General features: G+C 48.2%; 1 protein-coding gene across 2 annotated transcripts in view; it reads left to right on the top strand.

Annotated features, from left to right (window-relative positions):
* The window catches only part of Myo10A (unconventional myosin 10A), a 142,575-nt gene that overhangs the window by 67,485 nt on the left and 55,287 nt on the right, over positions 1-19,803 (top strand). For both annotated transcript variants that reach the window (XM_089587152.1, XM_089587153.1), the window contains exons 16-20: positions 8,930-9,053; positions 14,222-14,397; positions 15,529-15,613; positions 17,066-17,491; positions 18,421-18,656. In XM_089587152.1, coding sequence (XP_089443278.1) covers positions 8,930-9,053; positions 14,222-14,397; positions 15,529-15,613; positions 17,066-17,491; positions 18,421-18,656 — 1,047 coding nt within the window. The remainder of the gene's footprint in view (positions 1-8,929; positions 9,054-14,221; positions 14,398-15,528; positions 15,614-17,065; positions 17,492-18,420; positions 18,657-19,803) is intronic.

A 19,803-nucleotide genomic window follows, 5' to 3' on the forward strand; every position in this document is an offset into this window, starting at 1 on the left:
CGTAGAGGAGTTTGACCATACTAATATTTTATTGTGAGATGATTCTATTAACACTACAGCTATTTGTGAAAAGTAGGCCTTTTATTATAGCGCAGGCGACTTCCGAAGCGCCGGCCGCTTGCTAAACAGGCTATAGGCCTAGCGACGACCACGGCAGCCAGGCAGCAGCAGAGCTCGTCGCCCGGAGCGCCCGCGGGCGGTGCCGTTGCCGAAAGCTCCCAACATAAGCAGACATGCTTTGTCGCTGCTCGAGTATAGCTGGCAGTTCTGATAACAAGGCGATCTTGTCTTTTCTTGTGATATTTGTACACCATCCCAAGCAGCGCTCAGGTACTGCTGCACGGCAGCGAAGTGTGACACCGCGGTTGTGGGCGCAGCTTGGGTAGAGCGGCGCAGCGATGCTTACTGGCATTTTGCAAAGTGTTTCGCATCCTCACGCGAACCCGCGAAGGCGATATTAGCGCGCGAACAAAACAAAAATTGACGTCCTCACTCATTGGAATGAGATCTGTCAGAATCCGAGCTGCTGGGACTAGACATGCAGTTGTTTGTTTTCATGCGCTGGTCAGCACGTGTGTGGGAAAGCAGACGATGCGGCAGTAGGTGCGTCACAACTTTTGTGGGCCCACGTGACCAAGCGAAGCAGTTGATCTTCCCCCTCTGTGACGTCACTGTACAACTCGGCGTTCCGAAACTGAAACCGAAAATCGTTCACCTAAAAATGCTATAATAAATTATTCACTGTGAATATATGAATCTTTGAGTGTGTATCATGCTTCCTGGAGCCATAAGAAACGTTTGAAACTAAGAACGCGCGAACCACAAATTTGGTGTCTCCACCCCTTTAACCGCTGCACCACTGCGCCAGGAGTGGTATGAGGACTTCCGAGGTTGAGTGAATGCAAAGTAGAGAATGACCAATTCTGCATATATGGGCATTAATGCATTAAGGCTATCGCGTCATGCCCTTAAGGCGGAACGTAAGTGTCCGCTCCATTTCTTTTTTAGTGACGCACGGAATCAAGTTCTGCGAAAAACATGAAAATAAAAAGAAACTAACGGATTCCTACGCCCCAGTCCTCTCCTTCGGTATGAGGAAGATTCTGACGAAGGATTTGTAGGGCTTAGGGTTATTGCCATCTTCGTAGGGCGTTCTTGACATGCACCAGAACCTCGCTGAACTACGGTTGTCCCGTTGTAATGCGGCCGCCGCCACCGGTATCGAATCCGGGACAACGTGTTCGGTGGCTGAACGCCAAAGCCGCTGAAGCGTAGTGGCATCTCAGTTTCCACGGCGTCTTTGCGCATCGGTTAGAGAGAAAGAACAAGTGGAAGAAGAAAAAAGCTTTATTGTACCTTGCTATGACTCTCGAGGCTTGCAGGCTGTGGGCCATGGCATCGACATGCCCTAGTCTCATGTGTCACCTCTTCCAAGTTGATCGAGCACGTGCCTTCCACAGCCCCTTCTTAAACATGGCCTCAGCTGTCGGGCGGTTTGTTTGCAAAAAAAAAGTCCAGGTGCTATGAGGTAATGTGCAGGTTTTAGTGCGAAAGCACCACCTAACACTGTCCCAACAAGGAATCTTGTGTGAAGCCTCGGAGTAACTCAGATAAGCTGGGTTGATTCGGAGGTGCGTCGCGCCAGTTGTAGCCAATGGGACGGTGACCTTGAGGGTGACCGTGGCCAGACCCTCCATAGCAGCAGCACATGCAGAAAAAAAAACAAAAATATATTTCTGCGACTGGGTTTCGAACCCGTGGCGGCGCGAGAAGAGCAGCTTCGCTGGCCACTGCTCGAGCGCACTGTGCTGTCGCCGCAGGTTTTCCATTATCGCATGGAAGTATAGCATAGAAGCATAGAATACTTTTATGGTATCGCCGCAACCGATCACACCTCATGTTGAACTATAGCACACTCTCGCGCTGTGCATTGCGCATCGGCGTCTTCGCCAACTTCCATCTATGGCGGCGCAAAGAGATCAGAAAAGTTTGACCTCGATCAGAGCTGAACTTGAGTCTAATATCGTCGCCAAACGTGCCGACTACCCAGCAGAGCAAAACCATAAGCCAACTAGGCTAATCACCTGCTTTCGCATGCCTACTCGGTTTAACTACGTTGAAACAGTACCACTTTTTTGTCCCGTAGTTTTCAGTCTTGCTCTTGTGGATCTCCGTGTGAGACTTCTGCTCGGTTCTGCTGGTTTGGCCACAAAAAAAAAAAAAGGATCCAGTTGGCCCTTCTGGCTTTTTTCTTAATACATCGCGTCTGTTCTTCGCACACGCCACGAAGCAGCGTTAATATCCTCCGTTAAATCCAGGTGAAATATGCATCCCGGGTGGCTCCTTAAGACACCTTTTCCGACTCTACATTCACAGGCGCCGGGGCCGGAATAATCTCACGTCGCTGGCAGAACTTGCCGAGTTCTCAAATTCTCTCGTCAAAACAGACACGCGTGAAGGGCAGAACTTTCTCTAAGGAAAAAGGAGTCACTGACGAAAAACTCCACTTTCCCGAGAAAGCGTGACTGACCACTGATGCCAAAGGCCTGGTGGGAAGCGGAAGCCTTTCACGGCCGACGGAGCACTCGGCAGTAGGTGGTGGTGTAGGAGATGTCAGTTTGGAAAGAAAGTTTTTCAACGCCGTTCTTCCCTGCATGCGGCTCACACGGAGCTCATTAAATGGAGAGGAAGGTGCGCACGTACTACAGTCGACGCAGTGCCCAGTCTCTCTCCACTTCCCCCCCCTCTCCTCACTTTACGTCAAAGACGACGACGTCACCGACGCGTGTGGCGCGGCCGACGGCCGACACGGCGTCCCGTTGGTCGCTCCTACGGATTATCCCGGTCGCTTCGCTGGGCGGTTAATCGCGGGCAGCGGAGCGTTCGTGGGAAGAAGATGCTCCTTGGGCGGCGTGCTCACGGAACCCGGAAACGGCGCTGGGAGCATCGGGGTGGCCCAGCTCTGCTTCTGTTAGCTCTATATTTTTTTCATTCTTGCGTCCTCTTTTTTTTTGTTGTTGTCGTCGTCGACCGCTGCGCAACCATCATCACAGCCGGGTCGTCCCCGTCTTCCTCTCCTCCGCATTAGGGCACGTCTTTTCCACTGCTGCTCTGAGGCGCTGCGCGTCGCTCCGTTCCGCCGTTGGAGGACCCCGTGAGCGGCTATTGTTGAAGTTGATGCCACTCCTGTGCGGCCGTGAGCAGTGCGCGCGTCGGCGTGATTCGGTCGGTCCGTATATATTTTTTTCATCTTTGGAGCCGCTATCGTTTTATTTATTCTTTTTACCTCGTTCCGGAGGAATTGAGGCTATATCGCATGCACGTCGTCTTCTGGCCTTTGGAAGTCTCGCCGATTCGACGTGGGACGAACGGCAGGATGGACTGTGACGGCTTGAAAACGGTGCCACAACGCCCCAGCGTGAACTCGGCTGAGTGTCGGTTTTGTTGCAATAGGTGCCGTGATTTGTGAAGTGGTCTCGAAGATATTCCTGCTGAGGCGTGTGTGCTGAGTGACCTGCGAATGGTTTAGATTTGATTATTGGCCTTTTATGCGGACATATCGGTCTTTGGATGAACTGTTGTCCGCGCGCTATGGAAAGATTACGAAATAATTTGTGCTGCTGTGAAGAATATCGTCGTCGAGGATTGTGCCAACTGGATGGTCTTTGATATTGGCAATAACTGTAATTAAGTTTCAGTTTATAGGACGTGTACACAAGGCTTGGCCTCCTCATCTGTCTTCACGGAATTCTTCAAGGTATCCAGTGCTCGTCACTTCTCCTCTGCAGGAGCGTATCATGTATTGTGCCCTAAGTGTCCTGACGGTGTCTTGACTACAACTGTTCACTAGACTCCGTGCTGAATTCTTCGACGGTCTTTACTCCAAGCTCGTCATCATTTTTGTCACGAAGAACATCGCCGTTGGTGCCCTGGCGTTGAAGCAGCGACTATCTTGAGGAGCTGCGGCAGAGTTATGCTGTATTTCCAATGTCTCAGTGACGTCACGTTCGCAGTGGTGAAGACTTAGCGCAACGCTTGTGTTGACATTGGAATGTCGGCGCCGGGGGCATTCGCCGAGACCTCGCGAAATGTGTTGAATGAAGAAATAGCGGCTGGCGAGTTCGGTACCCTCAACTTTGTCGCAAACTTTTTAATGAAAGTGGAGATTCATCTGTGTTCTTGAAGAGACTGGGTCTTCACAAAAGTATGTATTTTTTTCCACTGAATATTTGAATGATGCCATACACCACGCCAAGCACTTCATGAGGTGAGTCACCAGTAATTGCCACGGTGCGCTGTGAACGTTTACAGAGAGTCATCGTTTTGTCATGAAGTATCGGAACACTGGCGGAAAAATTCCCAACGTGGCGAAAATAGGAGTATTCCTACTTGTAACGCCATCATGACTCATCATAACTCAGTACTCTGCGATTCCAGCGAGTCTATCTACCTACGTTCGTTAGAGCTCTAAAAACTGCCGTGTTTGTTGGAGGAACGCATATGCCACAGAATTACACGATGGGCCTACTTCATTACATCCTATCCACTTTTGTAGAATGGCTTTTCGAACTGGCGGCCAAGAACCGATTAAAACTACCGTACGACGAACAGGCAGAATTCCGAAACGGCTGCTGCAGTTGACGTGTTTGCTTCGGCTTTGGAAGGAGGTGCTTTCGTGGTTCTGGAGGAAAAACGGTGGCTTTGAGCCGAAGAAAGGAGGGCAGCTATTGAGTGGGTCGTTTACGCGACAGCGTCGTGTGCGATGACTAGCCTGTTCAACAGCGTGGAGAACAGCCTGATGAATCTGAACTGCTTCAAGCTGCGCCACGCCGAAGTGTTTCTCGTTCAAGTGACGAGGATATGCCGGAAGCGCTCCAAGAGAGTGTCTCGCAAGAGGCTTCAGGGAGGAACGTGAGTTTGGTTCTGTTTGAGCTGATGAAAAAAAAAAAAGTGGAAACACTTGCACGTAGTGTACCGCGAGTTTTACTGTCGTTCGCGTGCTGTGTGGGTGGATGTGGGTTTTCAAGAGGCTGATGACCATATAAGGGCTCTAGCGGGTGGCATGGCCCATTAATGTGACTAATCCGTCACATATTACTCATTGGTCTCGTGGTTCATTGAAAATGGTCGTGTGACCGATGATAATAGATTATGTTACTTTACTATGTCGTGACGACATAAAGAGCGGTTGGCGAGCGCGAGACCTTGGGATCTTGAGCTTGACGGTCTTGAGCTTGACGGTCTTGAGCTTGACCTTGAGCTTACTGTGCAAAATCGAAGCTTCCGATGGACTCGTTCCATGAGTATGACTAGAGAAACCAGAGCAACTTAAACGAAAAAGCACTCAAAGCCGAAAGGCTTCTTTTCTGTCAGTCAGTGTTGCCTGCTTTGTTATGTTTGGTTTCATTAGAGTTTCAGTCTGATTGCCGACTTTTGTGTTGGATTTAATTAGCTGCTGTCTCTTTAGCCTTTTTGCCCCGAGGTCGGGGGAAGAGTATTGGAGTTTGTTTAAAATATTATCGACGAGCAAAAGAGTAAGTGTGCTAATGCGTACTGTGCTTCATTGTCATTTTCGCAACTTCTATTATTTGTAGTTGCGAGCTTTTCTGATTTTCTGAGTCTGACATTTCACTCGTCTCACCTCTTTTCTTTATCCAAAGAGATGAAGCAGTTCAATCGAACGCGGTGCAGAACTCTAGCAGTAGAAACTGAAGAGAGAGTGAGAAGGAGAAAGGTTATAAGCTGGTGTATTTAGAACCGCCGATATGCTGTCCAGCTCAGTTGAGAAAAAGGGGCATAGAAGAATATGAAAAACATAAATTTACCTTAAAATAAATACTGTCGTCACGAAATTAGTACGTAAACTTCTCAGGTCCTGATAAACGCTACACTCCTTCTAGAGACGTTTCGGCATGATCAAACAAAACACTTCAAGCCTAATTGGTGCCATCGGCGAAGGGCAGGTCTAAGACACCCGATATTCTTTGCAGTGTCAAAAGTGCTTGGGTAACTACACCTGCATTTTGAGCAGTTGAATGAGTGCATAATTTTATTTTAGACTGTCGACGTTCGGGTTGCAAAAGTCGAACCCGTGTTTGCACGCACCCACCTCTTTAGACATTGACCATTGCTTCTTGCCGTCCATCATTGGAACAAGTTACCAGATGACATTGTCTCCACCTTAAATCACGACGCCTTTGTGCAAAAACTAAAGTGTTTTTTTTTACAAATAAATTCGGATTAGGAAGCCTCCATCCCTGCGTCCTATCAACTTCGAATTTTCTGTACTTTTCCTCCGATTTTGCCTGTGGTTTTGGATTTGTGTTGCTTGTGCAACTGTGTGGAGTATTGTTTATTTGTAACTGTACACCCCCCTCCCCCCCATGTAATGCCCGAAAAGGGCCTTTAGGGTATGTGAATAAAAAAAAAAATAGATGTCTTGATCGGCTACGCAGGAGCCTGGTATTGAGCAGTAGCAGCCCTAGGGTTTACCACGTGGGCTATGTGTAGCGCTAGGCGAGGCCAAATAAAAGGAGGTGCAGAGCCTCTGATGGAGCACCCCAGTCCTACCATTTGTGGTGCTCACACGTTCTGTCGCCCATGCCTCTAACTAAACGCGTTCCAATTCGAGAACACCTTATCTCACCGCTCACGTGTCTCTCTGGATCCGTCGTGATCCCTAAGCCGACCAAGGTAGTGGAAGGGTGCAAAATGGAACCCCTGATACGTAGCGTCCCACATACGGAGGTCAAACTGTCCGCGCCCTAAGCACAGGCTGTCAGGCTCTTTTAATTTCACCCGCGAAACCTGTCCTCGCGTACTTACGCGTCTCCCAAACAAAGCCCGCGCATTCTCCGAGTTCACTCTCGACTTTGTTTTCTTCCCAGGTCATCCTCTCTTTTAATACACTTATTTTAGGGTGTAACGAGAGGGGGAAAGGGGAGTCTTAGCTTCACTGCGCTTCGCCATTGTCTTCCCCTCTCTCCCTCTAATCGCGCGCCTCTTGCTTTCGCGGGAACAATTATTCGCGGCGGAATTTGATACGTCCGGGCTTCCGTGCTAGGTGGCGCAGGGCTTTCGTACCGGATAGCTTTGTTTGTTTTTGTTTGTGCCTTTTCTTCTTTATCTGTTTGTCTGGTTGTAGCCTCGGTAACTGGCTGCTGCGAGGCTACTGTGCGTCCGCGCACCGCTCGGCGCTTTCGCATCGTGGGAAAATCTTTCGCGTTGTGTATATGCAATTATATTGTTGTTTGTGGTCGTTGTTTAGCCAGTGGGACCAAAGTAAAAAAAAAAATGAGAGGAGCGAGGAGCACACTGCCTATGTTGCTAGGACACGAAGGCGCAAAAAAGGGGAAAAAATGCATGTAGGCTACGTACTGCGTTTTCCGAGTTCCCTCGGAAGCGCGGTTAAAGGTTTTTCTTGGGTTTATGTTTCATGCACAAAAAAAATGACCCCACACTGTTTTGCCAGTGAACCATTGCTACACCCATTATGCCATCAGTTCTTGGGCTGCCGGTAGCATTTATGCGCACTTACTGATTACTGCTATAAATATATGCAATTTTCCAATGTCATATTGCTGCACGCCCCCCACTGCACGCTCAATTCGACTGACTGCCGGAAATGTCCACGTTGACATTTCATTCAATGTCTCGCGTTGGATATAAAAAGCACAGTGCGTCGGCTTTAGGACATAAAATGGCGTGGTCGCGATCAGGTGTCATTCCTTGGTTTTGGCGTCTCATATTTTACATGAAGGCGTACGACTGACGTCCCAAGAAATTCTATCGATAACTGGCTAACGCCATTCTACTATCACACAGAGAGGGGCACAGCTAATTGCATGGTATTTGAAGATTCTGTGATATACAGATCTGTGATATACAGCTCTGTGATATACAGCGTCAGTGAGAAGCACTTTTATTATGGCCTCAGTTTATTTCTCCATGAACGATCCCGTAAGTAGACTTTTCGACGTTGCATGCACGAATTGTTCGAAAGACAAACGGTGGAGGCCAAATTTTTGGTTAAGAATCAATCAATCAATCAATCAATCAATCAATCAATCAATCAATCAATCAATCAATCAATCAATCAATCAATCAATCAATCAATCAATCAATCAATCAATCAATCAATCAATCAATCAATCAATCAATCAATCAATCAATCAATCAATCAATCAATAAATAAATCAATTTCAGAATTAATTAGTAAATGATAAAATAATTTACTAAAGCTTTATTATTTTCTTGGATGTACGGTCAGAAGCAGGTTATACAGAAGGATGTCCCATAGCCATAGACTGCTGTAATGGGCCTAATCATGCTGTACTAAAAGCACCGGCGCCCTTCGAGAAATGAAAAGCTGAGCTAACCATTAATTGTGCTCATCTTAGATGTGCCTCAGTTCGTCACCTTCGTGACCGGGTTGAGTGTAAGCCATAGCTTGCGAGCATAAGTAAGGGTGTGAGTGCGTTGGAGATAGCTAACCCTCCTGAACAGATATCACCCTAGGGCACCTGCGTTTTTTCTTAGATGAAATAAGTGTCCTGCCGTGACGGACCAATAGAAAGCGATCGAGGCTACACAAATGAACGTGCAAAAACAAATATTTTGGCCCTCTGACTTGAAGCAGTAATGCTCTTCAGTTCAGTTCAGTTTATTTTATTTCCCACAACAAGTAAAGGGCATGTACGAGGTGTGGCGAGGGTGACGGGATAAAAACTGCGTCAAGGGCAGCTTGACTGGCCCCGTCTCCCCGAACAACATGGCAGCAAGCACGACAGTTCGGAAGTATGACGACCCCTTGTCGCAAGTGGGAATCATGACCACACTGTTGTGAAACCGCAAGAAACAAGTTCTTTGGTGCACGGGTATTTGGTGCCTCCCGTCGGGTGCGTGAAGTTCGCGTGTCGCGTGTCTCCAGGTACCGATGCCTGGTCCCTCCCAACCGCCTGGCCCGCGGTGCCTCGGCCAAGGACGTGTGCCGGGCAGTGCTCGACCAGGTGCCCTCGTCGCTCTCCGACGCCTTCCAGCTGGGCACCACCAAGGTGAGCGCCCGTTTCGCTTTGCCATCATCATCATCAGACCGACTACGCCCACTGCAGGACAAAGGCCAACTCTCCAACTCCTCTCTCCAACTAACCCTGTCCTGCGGCAGCTGCAGTAACGGGGTACCATCATCATCGTCGTCATCATCACAATAATCATAATCATCATCATCACAATCATCATCATCATAAGCCTGACTACGGCCATTGCAGGACAAAGCCCTTAAAGGTGCACTGAAGATGATTCTGAACTTGTCTTTTTGCCGCGGGAACTCAATCCACACGTTCCGAGCTTTCTTAAAAACTCCGATTTATTGCCCTGTGTGGCCGATTTCCCTAAATAAATCGAATTAACGTCCGGCTCCCGCTTTTTTTTTTAAATTCTCCCCCGTACGATGGGCGGAGTCGACCAACGCGTGGAATGCCTTTCAGCCCAAATATCTATAAAGTTGTTTCAGCCAGCTCCGTGGAGGCTTTGCTTTCCCTTTATTTTCTTTTTTAGGTTTGCATGAATAAATAGTTTCATTCGAAGATAATATAGCCGCAAAATAAGCCCGCAGAAAAAAAAATACGCGCGTACTATTTGCTACTACGGACTGCTACGTATTACTCCGCCGATGGCAGAGCGGCAAGCCGCCACGGGACTGGGTGAATGGCACTCCACGCGTTGGTCGACTCCGCCCATCGTACGGGGGAGAATTAAAAAAAAAAAGGCGGGAGCCGGACGTTAATTCGATTTAATTAGGGAAATTGGCCACAAAGGGCAATAAATCAAAGTTTCTAAGAAAGCTCAGAACGTGTAGATCGAGTTCCCGTGGCAAAAAGACAAGTTCAGATTTCTATTCAGTGCACCTTTAATTGCTCCAGTTAACCGCTCTCTTGGGCCAGCTGCAATCACCGTATCCCCGCCAACTTCTTAATCTCATCCGCCCACCTAACTTTCTGCCGCCCCCTGCTACGCTTGCCTTCTCTCGGAATCCACTCCGTTACCCTTAAAGGTGCCCTGCGACGTAGATAAAGCATGGGGTCTTTATTCTTTGTATGCAGAGTAAGGGACATTGTGAGTCCCGAACGCGCAATGAGATCACCGAAATCATAATATTTGATATTTTTATCTTCGCTAGAAATGCTTGTTTCGAGCCGATGGTGTCGCAACGCGGCGGCCATTTGCGGCAGCGGAAATGAGGTGGCATCCAGATAGAGCGCTGCCTTTCTCATTGGTTGGGCGTCCAGTTTGCATATTGTTCCTTTATACTTGCGAAATGAATCCAAAATATTATGTCTCAGAGTACTGCAAGCTTTTCGCATGCCACAAAAACTGGAAAGAAGCAGGGAAAGCGAACGAAAACCAACAAGAATACAGCTAGGGGCGACACTTTCCATTCCGCTTCAAACCGTCGTGGCGGCCAGCGCTGTTCAAAAAACATTGGCTCAAACCAGAAAGCGCGCGCGTCGAGACCGGCCGTGTCCATACCAAGACGGCAGCGAAAAAAAAAGCCGTCGACACACCTTGCCCAGAATTGTGAAGAGAAAAGCCCGACAGGAGTCGAGTTTGGGGGGGAGATGGGCTACTGCCCACAGCCTTCCAGTCCGACTAAAAAAAAAACTTCGGGGAGCTTCCTTTGTGGTTAGTCACCCCTGCCCTGACTACGGCGTCGCGTACACGAGGGGAAGACGCCGTCAAAATGCGCGGCTGTCTACAGCCCCGACAAAGCAACAATTGCATGCACGCTTCCGCTGCGTGTGCGCTACGTGCGGTTCTGATTGGTAGCGCCCAATCTCGGTACTGGGTGAGTGGAATGGGCGAGGGAAGTGCGTTTTCGTCTGAGCTTTTCATTTCGAATTTTCAGAGCGGAATAACTATCGTTTGCATGCTCCGATTTCAATAACTCTTTTTGCTCTGATCTCTGGAAAGCATGATGAATCTATTTAATGATATTAACTGGTAGTGAGGAAATCATCGCGGTGCCCCTTTAAGGACCAGCGTTTATCTTGCCTTCGCACCCTACTCATACTCGTTTGTTTTCCTTGATTTCAATTAGGATCCTAACCCATTCTGCTCTCTCTACTTTGCGCCTGTATCATTTTGTTTTAAATAGGTCGCTGAGCTGTCTTTAACTTGATTTAGCTTTATAAACCTCTCTCATTATGTATTCACCGAACGGTGAGAACAAGGCAAGTTTCCTCAGAATGGCCTGGTTTGTCCACACCCAACAATTTTGGACAAAAACATTTTTGAGCGGGAAACCGCTTATGAACGCAATTTTTTTTCGTGTAGTGGAAGATTTCGCTATAGCAATCAATATATCCGCAGATCACCAGGCAGCAGTCTTGATTTTTTTTTCCTTTTAACGTTTATGCTGCCATCAAAAGCGTTCCCCATTGGTTTTCTGTGGGAGTCTTAACTGTTCGATGCGATCGATGGAAACACTTTAGAAGAAGGATTTTGCTACATATCACAAGAATGGTTTGGTTTGGTTTATGGGGTTTAACGTCCCAAAGCGACTAAGGCTATGAGAGACGCCGTAGTGGAGGGCTCCGGAAATTTCGACCACCTGGGGTTCTTTAACGTGCACTGACATCGCACAGTACACGGGCCTCTAGAATTTCCCCTCCAAAGAAATTCAGCCGCCGCGGCCGGGATCGAACCCGCGTCTTTTGGGTCAGCAGCCGAGCACCATAACCGCTGAGCCACCGCGGCGGCATATCACAAGAATGGACCATTACATTCAATATTTCCATAAGAGTTTCTTACAGCTTTCTAATTTACAAAATTTTGTCCGCGAATGTTGCACATATGTAAAAAAATGTAAAAGTCGTTTTAATGATAGTATTGATGATATTTGGGAGGAGTCATAACTGTGTGCCGAAAAAGGGGCGTTAAAGGGTCAGTCTACTGAATTTTATCGACCATATTTTCTTTGCGGCAACCGATAGCTCTTTACTCAAATTACCGTTTAACCAGCTGTGGTGCCAAGGAGTGCGGTAGAACATTTTAAAATAGAATTTATTAATGTGGGAACACATCTGTATCAGATGGTAGTCTCATCTGGCAACCATCTGGATTTCCGCCGCGCGGCGACAAACATGGCGGCGCCCGTCGAAGCCGGGCCTCTCGCTTCGGACTGAGTTTTCGTTGTTGCTGCCTTTTTTCAGTGCGTTCACTGGCCATAAATGGGGCGCCTGTCTTTCGCTCCGTCTCATCTCGCCTATAAGAAAACATATAAGAGATAAATTTGCTTTATTTTAATAATTAGAGTGACGATTCTGCCGCTCCTAGGCTTAAGTGGAGAGTCGGTTTGTTTACAGCAATGGTTCCCGTCCTGACGACCAGATGGCGCCACTATAGGCTGAGTTTATTTTTGCGTCTCTGGTAGCATACGCTGAACTAAAAGTGGGAATGTGCCTGCGTTTTGCGTACGTGTAACTATAAATATTCATATGATTTACAGAAAAAGCGAGCGGTACGCCTTCTACAGTTTACTAGAACAAAACGTGCGTTTCTCTGATATTGGGGCATACAAATGGTACGTAGTATATTCACTTATGCTTTTACAAAAAAAGACTACCACTTTCTTGAACAAAATGAACGTTTGGGGTCGCCACCATGCTTTTTTACGCGACTTTTAACGCCGAAATAAAATAAAAATTCCTGCCTAAACCGGGCGCAGACCCCTCGTTATTGATGTTATAGGGTGCCAACTACCAGAATATGCCATTATTTATACACTCATCTCGGTGAGTATAGACTGACCCTTTAAGTCAGAAGTGGCCAGAAAGCGCTAATTTTCATGCAACTTTATCCCTCGTGTTTCCAAACAGTTCCCCGCTGTATATCGATTTGTGTGGAAAGAGATGGTGCGAATGGACTTAAGCATTAATGACCAATACCCAGAGTGACGCAAAGATTATCTCGAGAAGCTTGCAGTGCCGTGTATGCCCGCATTGTGTTTTCGAGTGCTTTTTCAGAGCGTTAGATCTACTCACCTGGGTACAGCTTTGGAAAACGCCTCATGCCGGTACTTTGACCTTCAAGATCAGCCAAGGTCAAAGCGGGAATTATTAGATTTCGCTACTTTTTAGCTGTGTCTAAGCGTAGTGCATATCACGGAATCAACCTTCCGTTTGGACCATTAGTTAATTGTGCAGTTATGTCGACTTATTACTGGACTGAATTAATTAGCGTTAATTAGTTAACTGCAATTAAAACCAACCATTTCGCTATAGCATCCAGTCATATTCCGTTGGAAAGCTTAGGTGAATGCTGTGTGCTAGTTTCCGACCCGAATTACTTAGCGTTAATTAGTTTATTGCTAGCGCTAGCCTAACTAGGCTTAACAGAGTAACCACTGCCATTTTTTTTGCGCTGTTTCGCAGGCATCAGAAACAAACTACATCCCACCTCTGCCCTTGTAACCAAATATTTTGTTTTGCCACAATGAGCAATTTATGATATGAATCTCAAAATCCACTCATGCAGCCACTCGATCACGCAGTCGCTCGGGAAGCAGATTTGTGGCTCAGTGGTTACAGCGTTCGGCTGCTGACCCAAAAGACGCGGGTTCAATTCCGGCCGCGGCGGTCGAATCTCGCTGGAGGCGAAATTCCAGAGGCCCGTTTACTTCGCGATGTCAGTGCCCTCTTGCCAAAGCATGTCCAAGCATCTCGGACAAAATTTTTTGAATATTGAAAAATTATAACGTACTGTTATAGAAATACTGAAGGTAGTGGTCCATTTTTCTAATGTGCAACAAAATCTTTCTTTTGACATGTTTCCATCGGTCGCATCGAGCATTTAAGACTGCCATAGAAAACCAGTGGGGAACGATTTTGACGACAGCATCAACGTTAATAGCAAAAAAAAGAAAATCCAAAGCTTGCCATCGGGTGGTCTGCAAATATACCGAATGTTATACTGAAATCTTGCATCATATGAAAAAAAAAATGCGTTCATAAACTGTCCCCAGCTCAAAAAAAAAGCTTTTGTCCGGAATTGTTGGGTATGACATGAAGGTGCGTCTTTACCTTCGTGTTTTCCCCTCCATGCTGCATTCATACATAAGGCAGGCATGCATCTTGCACTGGTGCTTCCTTGTTCAGAAGCGCCTGCGTGGCGTAGAATGTTCGCCTCTTATCGCGTGTGCCTTCGTCTCGCCTTACCCACGCAGGTGTTCGTGCGGGAGGCCCTGGAACAGTACCTGGAGCAGGAGCGTGTGGCCCTGTTGCGGGCCTCCATCGTGGTCATCCAGCGACACGTGCGCGGATACCTGGCACGGAGGCAGTACACCGCCATGCGAGCAGCCGCGCTGCGCATACAGGCCGCCTACCGGGGATACTACGCAAGGTACGCCGAGCGACCACGTCACGCGCTGAGTGAAACACGGGGAGTTTTATATGGCAGTCTTCACTGCTTGATGCCAGCGATGGGGACACTTTAAAAGACAGATTCTGCTGCACATCGAAAGAATGGGTCATTGCCTTAAAGGGACCATGCAAAGAATTAAAAGCCACTTGTAAATGTTAGAAGTGATGCTCAGAAGCATTGACACCAAGTATGAGTCTTCGGAACTGAGCCGGCAATTTATTATGAATTTTAAAAAATCGTGTTTTTTAAAATTCGCGGGCCGTTTGGTGTCTTCGTAGGGAGCCATTTTGAAACCAAAATCGGGAAAACAGACGTCACTAGTCCCATAGACGTCACTAGACGTCACTAAACTAGACGTAGATCCCACTAGACGTCACTAGTCCGGCAGGCCACCACACGCTGTCATTCGCTCGAGCCGCGGCAGCTACGACGTCACGGGCACACTTCCGGTAGCGGTGAAAATCGTCTGCTCGAGCCGCCGCGCGACCCCCTCGGGCAAGCGCGAGCCAGGGCATTGCCTTCACGCATATGTTTTCAATTTACCTCTGCCGCCTCTTCCTGTCGCGAGTTCGGGAGCCAAGAAAGCGCCGAGACCGGAGAGACGCTGCCGACCCACGCTGCTCCTCGGGAGTGCGACAACCGGAAGTCGTAAACCGAACGTCAGCGAATGACGTATTCATGGGCGGAACCCAGTCCCGGAGCTGTTTTATTTATGTTTTTATGGTTCCCCGCGCGTACGAAATGAGGGGGGAGACGAGGAGCGTGATTTTTAATCGTCTATAAATTCGTTGTTATTGATGCTAGCTCAGAAATTCTTGCGCTGGGGTGACGAGTGATGGATTGCCTATCTTTACGTAATCTCAATTAATTTATTGCATAGTCCCTTTAAATATCTCCATAACAGTACCTTACAATTATTCAATACCCAAAATTTTGTACAAGAATGTTGGACATGTAGGCAGTGAAATATAGGGTTGTCTTTTCGAACTGCAACGGTTTTTACGACCTTGGCGCCGGCATTAACAGTTGTACGTCGCACAACTGCAGCGAGACAGGATGAAATGTGATGAACATTGTCTGATTATGCGGTAACGTTGTTCGTCTCTGCAGGAGTCGTTACCGAACTATTCGACGAGGTGTAGTCCGGGCGCAGGCCAACTACAGGATGCTACGGCAGAAGAGAGAGTACGACAAGGTGAGTCTGGGGTGTTCCTCTTTATGAAAGATTGTTTGAGCTTTGGACAGTATTGCCACGTGTGTCTGCGCTAGGAGGTCAATAACCGAGCCCATTCATTATTTATTTAGTATTTTTATTTAGTAAGGAACCCACAGCGCCGTGGCATTACAGTGGGGGGGGGGGGGGGGGCAATGTACAACAAAGAAGCACACATGACACCTCCGCTCGCAGGCAGAGTTACAAGCATAAAACTTTCACCATGTACATCTCACTTCAAAAGAACACATCACAATCGCATCACATCATTAAAGAACGAAAGAACGCATCATTTGATGTCACACTCACAACATCGCTCGGTAGTCTGTTCCATTCTCTAATGGTTTTCGGAAAAAAAAGACATTTTAAACAATTCAGTTTTTGCCGCGGCCGCGAATTCGCAGACTTTAAAAACATGGTCAACACGGTTGGATCTATAAAAAGGCTCCTGCACATACCTTTCGGGTTCAACCCGAACAGTTGAATAATAAACAGCATGAAACAGCTTCAGACGCAACTTCTTTCGGCGCGTATCAAGCAATTCCCAGTTGAGTGCATCCTTCGTACGCGATGCACTGTAACGAGCCCCGCTTTTGCCATACACGAAACGAAAGGCAATGTTCTGCACCCTCTCCAACTTATCTTTATCTCTAGCAGTAGGCGGGTCCCAGACAGTGCACGCGTAGTCCAGAACCGACCTGACATTGAATAAAATGTCACGACATGACAGTGTAAAAGTGCTTGCATTTCGGCGAAGAAATCCCAAGTTTCTGCATACTTTAGCAGAGATATAATCGACTTGACGGCGCCAGCTCAAATCAGGAGTAAAATAAACGCCTAGATATTTAAATTCGAATACCTGTTCTAACATTGTGATCCTAATAACTGCTCCATCTTCTGTCTTTCTTCCAAACACGTTGAGCGGATCTATTGACTGTGTCCCCAAAAGACTGCTAACATACACAGGCTTCTCAGATGTAGCGTTAAATCCATCTGTAGCATCTACGGCTAGTTGATTCGTAATTTTGCCTGCGGCTATAGGAGGCGAAAGGAAATGACCTGAATGCTAGTATTCAGTGAATTTAATGTTACAGTATTGGCAGAGCCGGTTTTAGCTATTCTAACTGTTATGGAAAATAAAGTTCATTGCATTTCAGATAGCGCTGTCGACGCCTGGTACTGTTAGTAAGTTCTATTATCACCGCCACATTGGACTGGAGCAATATCCTGCAATGGCTGACAAGAAAAGAGCAGTTCTTCGATGATGGACAGTGGGTGTTCCACAGGAGCAACACTCTTTGTCCTGCGCTGATTACGATACGGCTCTTGGTGATGAGAATGACCGACTACTCAGCTTTATATCGCGCTTTTTATCCTGATCTTGATTGGGATGATAGGCTGACTCCTCTTACCTTCTCCCTGTGTGTCCTTCAGATCAAGGCCATCCTGGCCCGCAAGCGGGAGGCTGACCGGCTCGCCCTGGAGCGGGCTAAGGAACGCATGGCCCGGGACGAACGGGCATCGCGGGCCGTGGCCGGCGTCAACCACCTGGAGATCCCGGCCGAGCTGGCGTTCATCCTGAGCAAGCTGGACGACTGGCCCGGATACCCGGGAGCCGTGGCCAGGACTCCGTCCACGTCCTCTTCTGCGCACGGCTCCGCGGCATCAGCGGTGACGCCTCCGCTGGCCATCTCGCCGCGCCAGCTGCCCAACGACGTGGACCAGCACGCGTTCAGCAAGTTCACCAGCATCTACTTCAAGTCGCACGTGTGGGGAATGAAGAGGGAGCCCATCCGCACGCCGTTCCTGTCCAAGAGCTCAGACTCCCAGCACCAGGAGTCGCTGGCGCTGTTCAAGCTGGTTAGTTAGCTGGCGGCCAGACTTGCCGGTTGAACGAATTCGCTATAGTTTTGTACTGTTCTGCAATTGCTTACATGGAAAAAATAGGTAGATTTCTTGTAGTCTAGCTTTCCTCGACCCTTCACTGAGTTTATTATCTCAAGATAGCTTATTTTAACTCCATTTTGCTTAGGGCTTGACTCAATGGAATGGCGGATTGTCAAAATGTAATGGACCTGATTGCTGGCAGAATGGTGTCAACTTGTTTTCTGGGATATATTTATTTTTGGCAATGCTATCCTTAGCCTTTATCACGAGTAGATAGTCACTTTATTGGTGGAGAGCTTAATAACAATTTACCGTTTTGATTCGCTAACACACTAGTCCAATGATCATACATTCAACGACTCTTCAGTTTCCTCAATAACGAATTGATATTTTTTTTTGCAAATCCGCTACGGTTAGCGGAGCGGAACGGCAGAGAGAGAGAAAAAAATATAGGGCGAATCCGCGAATTGATATATTGACAGATCAACGGAATCGCTTGACATCAGCGTTGGACTAAAAAAATTCTGCGGGCACTTTGGCTCTCTATAGTGCTGCAAGGCGAAAGCGTTTCCTGGCGCACTGCTTGACATTGACTGCAATACGTATAGGTATGTAAAGCGGTCACCCACGGACGCCTTACGCCCCCTGTCGGAACGGACGACAACTATTTTTTATTAGTTGTCGTCTGCTCTAAAAGGGGGCGCCAGGCATCCGTGGGTGAACTCATTATTTCGAATCGGCGCACCCTGACGTCACAACCATTTCGACCAACCGAAAAGCGTGACACCTCTGCTGACAACGTTCTGTCGACAACGATGAGGCATTAAAGGCTTTCGCCTTAGTACCCCGCCCACCTTTTGCTTCTGATGCCCCACTGGTTGTTGCTGCGACTCCACGTGCAGATACTGCGCTTCATGAACGACGGCCACCTGAGCGGGCGACGCGAGCGTGTGCTGGGCGACTATGTGGTGCAGCGAGCCCTGCAGGAGAAGCCCATGCGCGACGAGCTGCTGTGCCAGCTGTCCAACCAGACCTGGCAAAACGACAACGAGGCCAACCGCCAGCGGGGGTGGCTCCTCATGGCCAACTGCCTCGGCTGCTTCTCCCCGTCGCCGGTGCTCTACAAGTACCTGCTCAAGTGAGGAGCCGTCTCTTGAGACGTTACTCTTGAGAAATCTTTTTGTTGCGAAAGCAACACTACCCGAGTTGCCGAGCCATTTCGCGGAGTGGAGGAAAGGCCATACTGCGCATGCGCGAGGAGCAGTGACGTCACACGCGCACAGCTGGCGCGCCGCCGCCGTCGCTGCGCTAGTGACTCAGAGGTGCCGCCACCGCGCTCGCCAGTTGCGCATGCGCAGTAGCGGTGCATAGCTAGCGTGCTTGGGCCGCCGCCGCTGCCGCGCGCTCTCCATCGCCTCTCTCTCTCTCCTCGTTGCTTTCGCAATCCTCCAGGTTTAACCAGAGCTAAACCACTGCCAATTTTTTTTTCATATCATGTAGCAGCAAAAATCAGAGAGAAGCGTGATATTATAGAATGACTCTATGGTTCCTTACCATGTTAGAAACGTCAACTAACGCTTTTGGCATGGCCAGCGACCGAATTCATCCGACCGAATTTTTGTTATAAATAAATTTGATAGACATATATTCCAAGGAGTTTGGAGTCAAATTCGGAATATTTCTCTTCCCGCCACTTGATTCAAACTTTTGAAGTGGATGATGATGACGAGTGAATCAAGGACTAGGTGATCGCCAATGAGAATTGACTGGCATGCAGTGCGGTAGAGCCTCAGAGATCCGGGTTTAAATTTGCGCTTGATGTCAATCCAGTAAGTTTGTGAAAACGACGGGTGGCGGCGGTAGCTGTTCTTTTGCATTAAAAAGTTCGCTAGCAGTCGCTAACCAATCAGTATAGGTCAGCTTGATTTTCTACTTTGCGTCCCCTGAACGTAATGCTCCCGATGTTCGTGGGCCACGCTGTTGGTTCGAGGCATGAAAGCTCTCATCGTTACTGTTGTTGCCAGTTCGCTTGTTGCCGTCTTGGTCGTCAACCCTTACTGCTCTCTCTACGCTGCCGCCGTAATTGCGTGTCCGGCCGCAGCCGGTCGCCGGCACGTGCAATGTTTCGCGAATGCGTCCTGCGTGACGACGGATGAATGCGCTTAGGACGGCAGGGCGACAGATAAACGTTCGCGCCGCGCTGTTTTTATGCCGCTTCCCTGTGCGGGTGTGTTTGTTTCGCGTTGTTTTGAAGCTATGCGCATCTACCTCAGCATCGGTGCACC

Source organism: Amblyomma mixtum, chromosome 4 (assembly GCF_055824585.1).
Source record: "Amblyomma mixtum isolate Tamu chromosome 4, ASM5582458v1, whole genome shotgun sequence".
NCBI lineage: Eukaryota > Metazoa > Arthropoda > Arachnida > Ixodida > Ixodidae > Amblyomma > Amblyomma mixtum.